Source organism: Enhydra lutris, unplaced genomic scaffold (assembly GCF_002288905.1).
Source record: "Enhydra lutris kenyoni isolate GAN:26980312 unplaced genomic scaffold, ASM228890v2 scaffoldscaffold28, whole genome shotgun sequence".
Classification (NCBI taxonomy): domain Eukaryota; kingdom Metazoa; phylum Chordata; class Mammalia; order Carnivora; family Mustelidae; genus Enhydra; species Enhydra lutris.
The window spans coordinates 20,753,952-20,766,063 of NW_019154112.1; the positions used below are offsets into that span (position 1 = coordinate 20,753,952).

At 36.9% G+C, this 12,112-nt stretch overlaps 1 protein-coding gene across 3 annotated transcripts in view; it reads left to right on the forward strand.

The window, feature by feature from the left end:
* The window catches only part of LOC111152327 (dystonin), a 474,965-nt gene that overhangs the window by 366,401 nt on the left and 96,452 nt on the right, over nucleotides 1–12,112 (forward strand). For all 3 annotated transcript variants that reach the window (XM_022510820.1, XM_022510821.1, XM_022510822.1), the window contains 8 exons: nucleotides 230–547; nucleotides 1,048–1,214; nucleotides 2,827–2,983; nucleotides 3,913–4,039; nucleotides 6,554–6,616; nucleotides 7,407–7,648; nucleotides 8,842–8,971; nucleotides 11,771–11,970. In XM_022510820.1, the coding sequence (XP_022366528.1) occupies nucleotides 230–547; nucleotides 1,048–1,214; nucleotides 2,827–2,983; nucleotides 3,913–4,039; nucleotides 6,554–6,616; nucleotides 7,407–7,648; nucleotides 8,842–8,971; nucleotides 11,771–11,970 (1,404 nt within the window). The remainder of the gene's footprint in view (nucleotides 1–229; nucleotides 548–1,047; nucleotides 1,215–2,826; nucleotides 2,984–3,912; nucleotides 4,040–6,553; nucleotides 6,617–7,406; nucleotides 7,649–8,841; nucleotides 8,972–11,770; nucleotides 11,971–12,112) is intronic.

Here is a 12,112-nt window from a genome sequence, read left to right on the forward strand (position 1 = left end):
TCCTGCCTTGCCTGGGCAACTCAACAGCTGTTCACCACTCTGTCCTGAACAGATTTGGGATGGTGTTCTTCAAGGGACAGATCAAACTTGTTGGTCAGCCCCAACACTTAACTTTCCTTAGTCACAGGTTGTTCGAGTTCATGTGGTTATGTATGGTCATTTTTTAACACTCTCTGACATTGTTTGTAAACATCATGATAAAACATACGCAATATTTGGTTCATTTCAGATGTTGGAACAGGATATCGCAGGTCGTCAGAGCAGCATAAATGCCATGAACGAAAAACTGAAGAAATTCATGGAAACCACAGATCCATCCACTGCCTCCTCACTGCAAGCCAAGATGAAGGACTTGTCCGTCCGATTTTCAGAAGCAAGTCGTAAACAGAAAGAAAAACTTGCCAAAATGGAAGAGCTAAAAACCAAAGTAGAACTCTTCGAGAACCTCTCAGAAAAGCTCCAGACATTTTTAGAAACAAAAACTCAGGCTCTCACTGAGGCTGATGTGCCAGGAAAAGATGTTACTGAATTGTCTCAGTATATGCAGGTATGTCTTCCTTAATATTCACGAGGTTGATAAGCGTGTGAACACTTCAGACCAGCTCACACATATATTAGCAACATGAAATTAGCAGTCATCATTTTCATTGCTGATGGATTGGTAAGGATCTGTCCTTACCAATCTGTCCTGTCTACTTCAAAAATCCCAAACCCCATCTTCTCCTTAAAGCCTTTGCTCATTGATTAGAAATGAACACTGTTTCTCATACATATACTTCCCACATATTAAAGATGATGTAAGTATCATATGCCAGAACCCACAAAGAGACAGACTATAATGGATTTTTAAATTAAATAAATTTACTTGTGTTCTCTTCCAGACAGCCTAACTGCCTGTCTATTTATATTTAGAGTACTGACCATAGGCAGGATCATTCTGTGAAATTCTGAGTAGAGCCATTCCAGTCCCATACGTACCTCTTGATAGAATGCCATCCGGAGATCTAACAACATCTTAAATTGATTAAAAATCCATATGCTTTGTAGGAATCAACTGCTGAATTCTTAGAACACAAGAAAGATCTTGAAGTTTTACACAATGTTTTGAAGGAGATATCTAGCCATGGCTTGCCAGGTGATAAGGCTCTGGTTTTTGAAAAAACAAATAATTTGTCAAAGAAGTTCAAGGAAATGGAGGATACCATCAAAGAAAAGTAAGCACCACTTAAGAAATTGGATTTTAATCTACTTAAAACTTAAAGAATGAAATATTTTTATTTGCTCATGTAGAAACCCGAGACAAAACTTGGGAATAAGCATAGGGCTACTTTGTAAGTGCTTTTATATTGATATTATTTTCCTATTTAAAATTGAGTGCATTTTTGTTAGAATATTTAGGATGGGAATTTGATAAGTCTAACCTTAAAGTAGAAAGCATTATGTAGAAAATAGTGGTGGTCATGTATTACTGAAAATAATTTAAAATCAATGTGGTCTCTGAAGCCTTTGGCAAATACCACAGTTTTATTTGCAAAAGCAGAAATAACCTTGAGAGATAGCTCATGGTTCATTGCTTTTGGGGCTTAATTCAGAAACTGCTCAATTTCAATATAGTTTCTGATGGCTTTTTTCTTTTTTTGGTAAAATAGTTTATTTTTAAAGAATTGTAGGTAAGAAATGACTCCGTGAACAAGCAAGATAAGAAACAAGAGAATGCACCTAAGTTGAGCTAAAAAGCAGTACAGGGATAAATCTTGTAACTAGACTTCTCTCTTTCTGATCTCATATTAGTGTAGAGTATACCTCTGGTTTTTCTATAGACCCCACAAAGATAGAAAATAGTTATCTTTTAACTCTTCTTTATTTCTTCAGAATGCTCTGCCTAAAACTTTTGAGCACTCTCTACTACTACTATTTGCAGAGCTACGTTTTTCATCTTGTCACATAATATTTAACTCACATCACATGGAAAGTATATTCTTGGTTTTTTGAGGTGAACTCTAGGTGGTTTCTTTTTCCAGAAGGGTCCAGTTTTAAAACCACGTAGTCATCAGTAATTAGTCCAGCTGCAGTGGACCCTTCTGTGCCAGTATTCCACACATGTGCACATGGGCACACGCCATCCACATGCCACTCACATGCCACCCACATACCAAATGGATCTGTCCTCATAGCTGTTCATGTGCTGGGCATGTGCCCTCCCTCCATGGTGCTTAATATGCAGAAAGATCTATATGGTTCACTGTGGAGTTTTCTGAGTATCTGTCGGGGAGGCAGTCATTAACATTCTTTAGTCCCTTGGTCTCACCTCATGTTTGAAGAGTTCAATCTGGACTCTCTGAAGCACCTGGTTTATCCATCTGCTAAAGTGACTGTAGTGTCGTGTAGAAACCACTAGGTGGCGGCATGGTTTCCTCAGATTGGTGATTTGTAAGGGTTTCCCTGCTGGTTCTGTGCCTGCTGGCACTAAGTACCATGTAAAGTGGACAGATCAAAGCTTGCTGAATCTAAATAACGTTAAAACTGTTTATATAGCCCTAGAGTTTATGTAGCATTATAAAGTGCCATTACTGTATGGGTTATGGATTTCTTAACTGCTCCTATCTTTTTCTATGGATTGTGCCTAAGGAGTAAAGTAGTTGATTTCACTTGGCACCTATGAGACATCTCCTCCTTTTATCCAGGGTTAGAGTTTGCACGGGGGAAGTTTTTTTCCCCTTAATTGTAGGGCCTGATACAGGAATAATAAATTTATTTACTAGTAATTATTCCTTTGGAGTATTTTCTTTCCGTGGCTTAAATTCTTCAATAATTTTTGTTATCTAGAAAAGAAGCTGTATCTTCTTGTCAAGAACAGATGGATGCTTTCCAAGTCCTTGTTAAGTCACTGAAGTCATGGATAAAAGAAACAACGGAAAGAGTTCCCATTGTGCAGCCTTCTTTTGGTTCAGAGGATTTAGGAAAATCTTTAGAAGAAACTAAGGTGAATTGTTATCTACTACTAATTTCTTCTTTGTCCATGTGAGTAATGGGAGGTGAAAAGACTATTAGTTCTTTCCTTTTATCTAACAAGTTAGATCCCCATTTTATCTTTGGTATATTTTGGTTATATTTGGAAATCATGACATAGCTTTAATCCTTTGGAGGAAGAGCACACATTTTGAGTTAATCTGCTTTTTAAGAGAGATGTGTTAGTGAGTTGCTGACCGTTTTAGTACCCAAGTTTTCTTCCCCACCAAATCTTCTACTTACTTTCAGTGAGTTTTTTAATACCGCTTCTCATAGTGTTATGTAAAGGATCCTGCTCTTCAAGTCAGTATTTAACTCTAGCTCCAATATATCCCTGGAACCAGTATTTGAAGGTAGAAGTTGTTTGAATCTCTAGTACAGATACTGCACAAGTCTTTTGTCATCTGATCCAAATCATAAAACTTATGACCAGTTATGGTAGTTCTCCCACTCTAACCTTATGGAGATGCATGCTGTTAAAAATTCATTGAAGTTTTGGGGATTAAAACTCACTACTAAATAGAATTCTGAATTCTCCCTTTTTTTTTTGTAAATCATTTCTGGCACATTTCTTCTTGTAACTTGGCTGGTACCAAGTGCAGTTTTCAGACTGACAGTTGACAGTTAGTTTGGAACCCATGGCAGCTAGATATAGCCTGACTTGCATTGTGGCTAGGAGCAGAACGTCGGATGGACCATACCTCACTTCTCACCGCTAACAGTGTTAACAGTCACCTGGGCTGTTGGAACACCTAGGCATGGTGCCTTTTTTTCTATCCACTCCCCCACAAATCAGGACCCACAGTCATCATTGCTTTAAGATATGTTTAAGAAATTGAATTATAATGTGTAACTTTGAAAATATTATGAAGATTGAAATATACTGTGTTTTTATATCTCAAGAAATTACAAGAACAGTGGAGTTTAAAAACACCAGAGATTCAGAAAGTAAACAACAGTGGGATCTCACTATGTAACCTAATCAGCGCTGTGACTACCCCCGCGAAGGCAATAGCAGCCGTGAAATCAGGTATGTGTTTTGTTTATATCCATGGCAGACTCTCTAAGAACTGGGTCCACCCATGTTACTTCTGTTTCCCTTAATTTTTAAACTAATGCATAAAATAAGCTCAGAAATACAAAGGGAGAGTGACAAGAAAGATGGCATCTATACATGCCCTAAAAGTATGTTCTGCACATGGAATAGTATCTGTACTAATCAAATTTCAAATCCCTCTTATGGTTCATTTTCATAGAGACTACAGTTAAAATGTAGCCAGATTAATGAGTAAGAATAAGGAGGATTGTATTGGGGAAGAGGAAAGATCAGATTCCAATTTGTTTTCTACTTTAATTAATGGGGATAACTCAAATTCTACTTGAAATATTTGATCAATGAGTATAGTTTCCTGGGAAAAGAGAGGTGAGGGAAGGAAGCAGCTCTTTTCTGTAGAGTAGATCTCTGTATTTTGAAAAATCTCCATCTATCTTATTTTCTACAGTGTTCCCGAAGAAAATTATGTAATGGGTTAGCCAGCGTATCTAAATTGGCACGATTGAGCCACTCAACAGAAGTGGGGAATTAGTAATGATTCTTTAAAATTAATTTAAGATGTGGATATGTTTTTAAGTTTAAAACATTTATATTGTTAATATCAGGGTTTTTTTTCCCCAAGAATAGATGGAGGCAGATCACATATCTTTATTCTGAGAGTCTCTGAGTACCCTCTGTGGTTTTTCTGCTCTGCCCAGCCCCCCATCTGCTCCTATTGTGAGACTGGTGTTGCAGCTGGGCCTCTTGCAACCGTTTATTCCGCTCTATTAACCCCATTTCAGAGTGTACTTATAGTTATATGGCGTGATGATCTCTCCTTTCTCTTCTAATCAGATTTCCTGAAATGTCAAGTGTTTTGTTTTTTAAAGAAAAGGAATTCTATTGTGTTTTTAGTTCTTCATGTCCACTTTATATTTGCAATAAGTAAGGTTTTTGTTTCTGTTTTTCCTCGTACTCTTTTTTTTTTTTTAAGATTTTATTCATTTATTTGACAGACAGAGGTCACAAGTAGGCAGAGAGGCAGGCACAGAGAGAAAGGGGGGAGGAAGCAGGCTTCCCGCTGAGCAGAGAGCTCAATGCAGGGCTCGATCCCAGGACCCCGAGATCATGACCTGAACCGAAGGCAGAGGCTTAACCCACTGAGCCACCCAGGCGCCCCTCCTCCTACTCTTGATAACTACCAAGCACAGTAGGAATCAGTCTTGACACAGGATATTTTCACTTTCAACTGAAATGCCAATGTCTGTGATTTTTTTTTTAAGAGACAAAACTCAGATTAAGATTCAGATATTTAAATATTCCTGTTTTAAACTTGTCCTCCTGTGGCTAGTTTTAGGAAATGTCTTTGTGTTTTGTAGATCAGCAGCCAATGCATACTTGCCTGATAAAGTCTAATTGAGTATTTTAATATTCTGCTTATGAAAAAGGAGCCAAGGCTAGATGTTTATATAATTAAAGAGAAGTACTAATTACTACTTACTGAGTAGTTCCTATTTGCTAGGCCATCAGTTAACTTGTCTTTAATACACCATGGTGGCCTCAAAAGTTAGGTATTATTATCCCCACCAGTGTGGTGGGGTGGTGATTAATTTGTCCAGTCACTCAGCTAGTAATTAGTGGGGCTGGGATTTAAATTCAGGTGAGTCATAGACCAAAGTCCATGCATTCCTAACCACTGTGCTCTTCTCTGTGTTGACAGAATGTGGGTTTTAGTAATAGGATTTGTTTGTTTGTTTTCCTTTTAACTTTTCATGTCTTTGTACCTCTTTCTGCTTCCATTAAACCCATAATAACACTGTGTAACTGTACCAGACAATTTTCAAATCCTTAAGTAAGGGTTTGTCAGTCATTTATGCTTCATGCAACATGCACAGTGAGCAACTTTTGAGCTTCAAGGACTTTATTATTAAAAGTAGCAGTAAAACAGTGCTATCACAAAATTGTTTAATACTTAATGATGAATGTATATAATCTAAACTTATTAAACTCTAATGTTTAAGGTGATCACATAACCACTTTAAGAATGAATGTTACGTCCTTTAGGTTCTTTTTTCATCTTTGAATTCCCTGTGGTAATAGAGTGCTTAAGTTAGAGGAAACCCTCAAAAGTATTCATGGAACTAAATACGTATTGCTAAATTTGCTGCCTAAAATCTATATAAATGAGTCATATCTAGCCATTTTATATAATTATATTCAAATTAAGTTTTTTCACAGTCCCACAGTGTATCAGTGCTGTGTATAAGTGTATTAAACTGGGAAGTAAGTTAAAAAAAAAAAAAAGAATGAATGTTATATACCAGAAAGGATCTATAAATAATGGACCTTTGTTTGATCTAGACATTGAATGAATATTTTATATTTTCAAATAGTAATAACATTTTTAAATGATTACTGTTTATGGGGTTTGACTTAATGCCATCTACTTACTATTAATGTGTAGAAATACTATAGAAATCTATGACTACTTCAGTGTTACTATTTTTACAGGTGGAGTAATATTAAATGGTGAAGGAACAGCCACAGATACTCAAGATATTTTGTCAAATAAAGGTGAATAGTAACTTAAGTGCTTACGATTACAGTAACTTTGGTTTTGCTTTGATTTTTTTTTTGAGAGAAAATCTTTTTAGAGATGAACAGTAGTTATATTGAAATGTCAACTTTGAATTAAAATGATACTTATTTTTTAAAAGAGAAGGAGAGAAAGTGTGATTGGGGGAAGGCTCCAACTGTGGAGCCTGTCTCGGGGCTTGACCCCATGACCCCAAGTGAGCTGAAATTGAGAATCAGACACTTAACTGACTGAGCCACCCAGGGGCCCCTAACATGATATTATTTTATATCATAGTCATTTCCTTGTAAGTATATTTATATCACATTCCATGTAATTTTGTTCATCTCAAGTTAGTGAAATCTGGTAGTTTGGTTTGGTATTTGGTTGTGTTTTCTTCTTTTTCGTTAAATAATCTAAGATATTTTGTCACTTGGAATAATATTCTTTGAGGTATTTTCTTGAGTTTGATTCCTAAGGACTTAATACATAGCATTATGGCTTTGGTTTCCCATTCCATTGAAAAAATCTCTTTTTCATTTCACTTGTATTATACAATGTACCTAAATCGTTAGTTATTAAATAGCATTATAAGGTAGTTCTAAAAATTCTTTTAGGGTTTTTAACCCTTTAGTTCTAAAAAATCTAGGACTTCATCATAGTAGGCTTAATATGGACAAAATAGAAGGGAATATCATGTAAAGCAAACTTATATTTCTAGAGCTTTCCTCTAAACATCCTGAAAATGTATGTGTCTGATTTTATCTTATTTTATTTTATTACTTTAAGGATTGACGTCCATTAAAAAGGATATGACTGACATAAGCCATGGTTATGAAGATCTTGGCCTTTTACTTAAGGACAAAATAGCTGAACTGAATACTAAACTCTCCAAATTGCAAAAGGCTCAGGAAGAATCCAGCTCCATGATGCAGTGGCTCCAGAAGATGAACAAGACTGCGGCCAAGTGGCACCAGGCACCGACACCAACAGACACAGAGGCCGTGAAGACACAGGTGGAGCAGAATAAGGTACATCCTGCAGATACATTTCCTGAAGACCCAAAAGAGAACAGACAAGCATCCAGATTGGAGGCCTGGGCGTCAGGACCCATGTTTTGATTCCCAGTCTGTAACCTTCAGCAAATAACTTGCCAGTTTTGTTTAATGTGCCTTTCTGTAGAAAGTGGTGATCACAGTCACCTGTTTTACACATACATACATTATAAGATGAGCGAACTATTGGGGCATAAGCACCTTTGCCACCTTTATTTTTTAAACAGTTTTATTTTTAAGTAATCTCTACACCCGATGTGGGGCTTGAACCCACAACTCTTGAGTTCCAGAGTCGCATGCTCCATCAGCTGAGCCAGCCAGGCGTCCCAACTTTGCCACCTTTAAATCAGGTTAAGTCTTGGATTTTAACCAGTCAGCTATTGCAAAATATTTATTTAGGTATATTAGGGATTTGTTCTGTCCAACATAAAATAGGATAGCTCACACTTTCCCTTTGTTTAATAGGTGGCATTTCTTTCTCCATCTGTCAGGATTGGGGAAATGATTTTACACTGTGACATCAGTGGCAAAAATGTCTATGTTTGAATTCTATAGCATGTTACCGAGGACAGTGTTGATCCACTAGTAGATTCTCAAAGCTGGCAGCCTTTATCAAGACTGATTTTCTTATCAGTTACAATATTATTGATGTCATCTTCCTTTTTTCCAGAGGGATTTGTTTAAGAATAACAGGAAGTTCTTCCCAGCTCCTGGGGACTAGAGTCATTTTCTCCCTAGCTGTAGCGTTCCTCTTTCGGATTCCTTTATCAGATGGTTGAAGGCTGCTTCAGAAAAGGAGAGGAGAATAGTTAACTGCTGAATTCTGGTCCCTCACCCACTTCAGCACTCACAGTGGATATTTTCATCTATTACAATTGTGTTTTTTTTTTTTTTTTTTTTTAAAGATTTTATTTATTTATTTGTCAGAGAGAGAGAGAGAGCGCGCGAGAGTGAGCACAAGCAGATAGAGTGGCAGGCAGAGGCAGAGGGAGAAGCAGGCTCCCTGCCGAGCAAGGAGCCCGATGCGGGACTCGATCCCAGGACGCTGGGATCATGACCTGAGCCGAAGGCAGCGGCTTAACCCACTGAGCCACCCAGGCGTCCCTACAATTGTGTTTTTGTCTTCTGATGTTGACATACTGTAACAGAGTTTTCTTTCCCTTGTTTAGACATTTGAAGCTGAACTGAAGCAAAATGTAAACAAGGTACAGGAATTGAAAGACAAATTGACAGAGCTCTTGGAGGAGAACCCAGACACTCCTGAGGCCCCCAAGTGGAAACAGATGCTGACGGAAATTGGTATGTCACGTCACTTATCCCAGAGTCTGTGAATGAGGAGCACGATCATTTTTAAATCATAGACTTTATCAGAAAAAAGTATATCCACCAGCCTCAGTTATTTTTGAATTTGCTTTAATGTTTCATGTTTAAGATGTTGCAAATTTTAAAATGTCGTTTCAAATTATAGTATGCTGGAACTGGGCATATCCTGTATTTATCTTGCTAAACACCATAACAAAATTTATTTTTATGAAGAGTGTAGATACTAGTGAATAAAATGCTGTGCATCAAGTACCATGTTTTTGTCATTTTTTTTACTTGATTTTTAGTGTTTCTATTTTTTATGCTTTATTATATTTTATTATATTTATATATATTTATATATATTATTATATTTATTATATTTATATATATATAAATGTTATATAAATTCAAATATTCCTTTTAAATGTATTTTTTTTTTTGTCTGGAAAAGGTAAGCTCCCTTCTCCTCCCTGGAGTTCCTTCAGGGGACTCATTTGACCCCTGCTTTATGTTCTTCTCTTCCCCAGTCAGGGAAAGGGTTAAAAAGTAGCTCCCCACAGAAGTCTGCTAGTTTCCATTCTTCATCCAGAGTTATCCTCTCATCTCCATCCTGTCCCTGTAGAAACTGTTTCTCATAAACACGGAATTCTCTTCACAAGTCCTTTTAGTTTATCACCCCTTCCCATTATGATGATAAGGGAAATGCATGTAAGACAATGGTACTAATTTTCCCTACTTCATAATATTGTTTGGAAAATTCAACGAGTTAATGTGTGTACAGCTCAGACAGACTGTACCTGGCACATAATAGGTGCTGCATGTTCACTATGATTATAATGGTTATTTTACTATCAATTGTTCCATTATGTTGAGCTAAATATTGTCCTTCCATTAGAGTCAGATATGCTATGATAAATTTAAAAATCAGTAAGTATGTTTTAGTTTGAAAAAAGGTTATCCTAAGGAAACTTAATGTTCAAAGGTATAGTTAATCCAACCATAGACTCCTGTTGCATTATAATTTATTTGTCCCTAATTTAGTGTCTCTCACCTGGGATAATCAGAATTACTTGGGGGACAGTATTATCAAGGCATTTTAGAATAGGAGTTGAGAGTAAAGAGTATTCCAAAAAAGCTTCCTGATAAGATTTTGGTATTTCTCCCTCTCAGTTCACTTTTTGAATTGCATTATTTTTGTTGTTAGATTGTGTTTGATTATGTTGTTGTTGTTGTTAGATTGTGTTTAACATACCATATAGAATGATGTCATTAGGTACATTTTAACAGATTGGTTGTATTAAGAGCAGCCATTTATTGTATTGTGCTACATGAACAAAATCTGTCTGATCAACTAATCACGCTCATCAGTGTCTATTTATTGAGTGACTAATACGTTCAAATGCTGGTCAGTAACTCTTGGCTTCAGGAAACAAACTGTCTTAAGGGTGGGAACAGCAGGAAAGGATTCCTAGCAGAGGCATAAGGTCTAGTGGAATTGTGACAGAAAGATTGAGCTGGGATACACAGGGAGTAGAGTGTGTTAGGTAAGGGCTGGTGTAAGCAGAAGCCTGTTTGGATGATAATTGTAAGATCAATAGGACTCAGAGTTTTCATCTCAGGATCCAGACCCTCTAATTATTACTAGACTAGGGTCAGTTTTGTGGGAGGTCTTGAATGTGAGGCAGAAGTCTTCATATTTTATCATCTAGGTGGTGACAACTTAGTTATTAAAGGATATCACAGAAGTGACATATTTATGTGATTGTTTTAAGGAAGTTATTTTAGAACCAGATGGGTTGCAGCTGAGAACCACTAATTAATTACAAGAAAACCAGTGAGAAGGCTAGTGGTCTAGGATGATAGTTCTCAAAGGTGTGCTCTGGGGAGCAACAGCATCAGTATTGCCTGGGAACTTTCTAGAAATGCCAAAATTTCAGGCCCCTCTTCAGCCCTATTGAGTCAGAAATTTGGGAGATGGGGCCCAGCAACCTGTGTTAATCCCTCCTAGTGATTCTAGTGCAGCTGAAGTTTGAGAACTACTAGTCTAGGCAAAACATGAGGAGGACCAAAATGGAGTTAGGGCATTAGGAATGTAAGGGAGAGGTTTAAGGTTTTATGATCAAGAAGACAGGAGTTAAGAGAATCATGAAAGAACATTCTGAATTATTGAACTTCAGTGATATGGAAAAGAGAGTAACCTTTCAAAGAACTCTAAATATCAGAAGAATCCACCAGTTTTGATAGGAAGAAAAAGTTGTTTTTTAGTGTTTAAAGGGTTGATGAGATTTCCTAGTGTTGTGACTTCCAAGCAGCTGGTTGTCGTTGTGTGTGATTTGAATAAAAGAGAATTGGCGTAGATATACAAATGTGGGAGTCATTTGTCCAGCACTGATCATTGAAGATTTGCTATTCAAAGAAAGGATTAATGTTCCCTGTTCTAGTAGGTCAGTTACAGTTGAACAGAGAGACTCTATAGGACTTCTAGAAGAAATGCGGGATCTCTGGATCCTGTTTGCCTTAAGGAATATTCCATATTCTACATACTCTTCTAAGGTCAGATTCAAATTTTTCTTTACTTCAGTTGACACACAGCTCCAGGACCATAAAATCTGTATCATTAAATGCAATTAACTCTTAGATTAGGCTTTAATCAACTATGTAAGAAGCGTTACAAAGACCGAATGATAGCCATTATGTATCATTTTGAGTCATATCCTGCGGTATTCACATAGACAGTGATGTCAGATGTATAAATACCAAACACCAGTTTCATCTTTTATCTTTTTCTTTTAGATTCTAAGTGGCAAGAACTCAATCAGTTAACAGTTGATAGACAACAAAAACTGGAAGAATCCTCTAATAATCTAACCCAGTTCCAGACTGTAGAAGCTCAGTTAAAACAGTGGCTTGTGGAAAAAGAACTGATGGTCAGTGTTCTTGGGCCCTTGTCAATTGACCCAAATATGCTGAACACACAGAGGCAGCAGGTGCAGGTGAGTGTTATGTGACTTAACAAGACAAATGTTTTCATTTCATTACATTCATTTCATTACATTAGCTTTGGATGGGTTTGTGCTTAAACTTCCTGGAAGTGTATTTGTAATGCTTCAGATGCCCATAAGATACCGTCCTGAG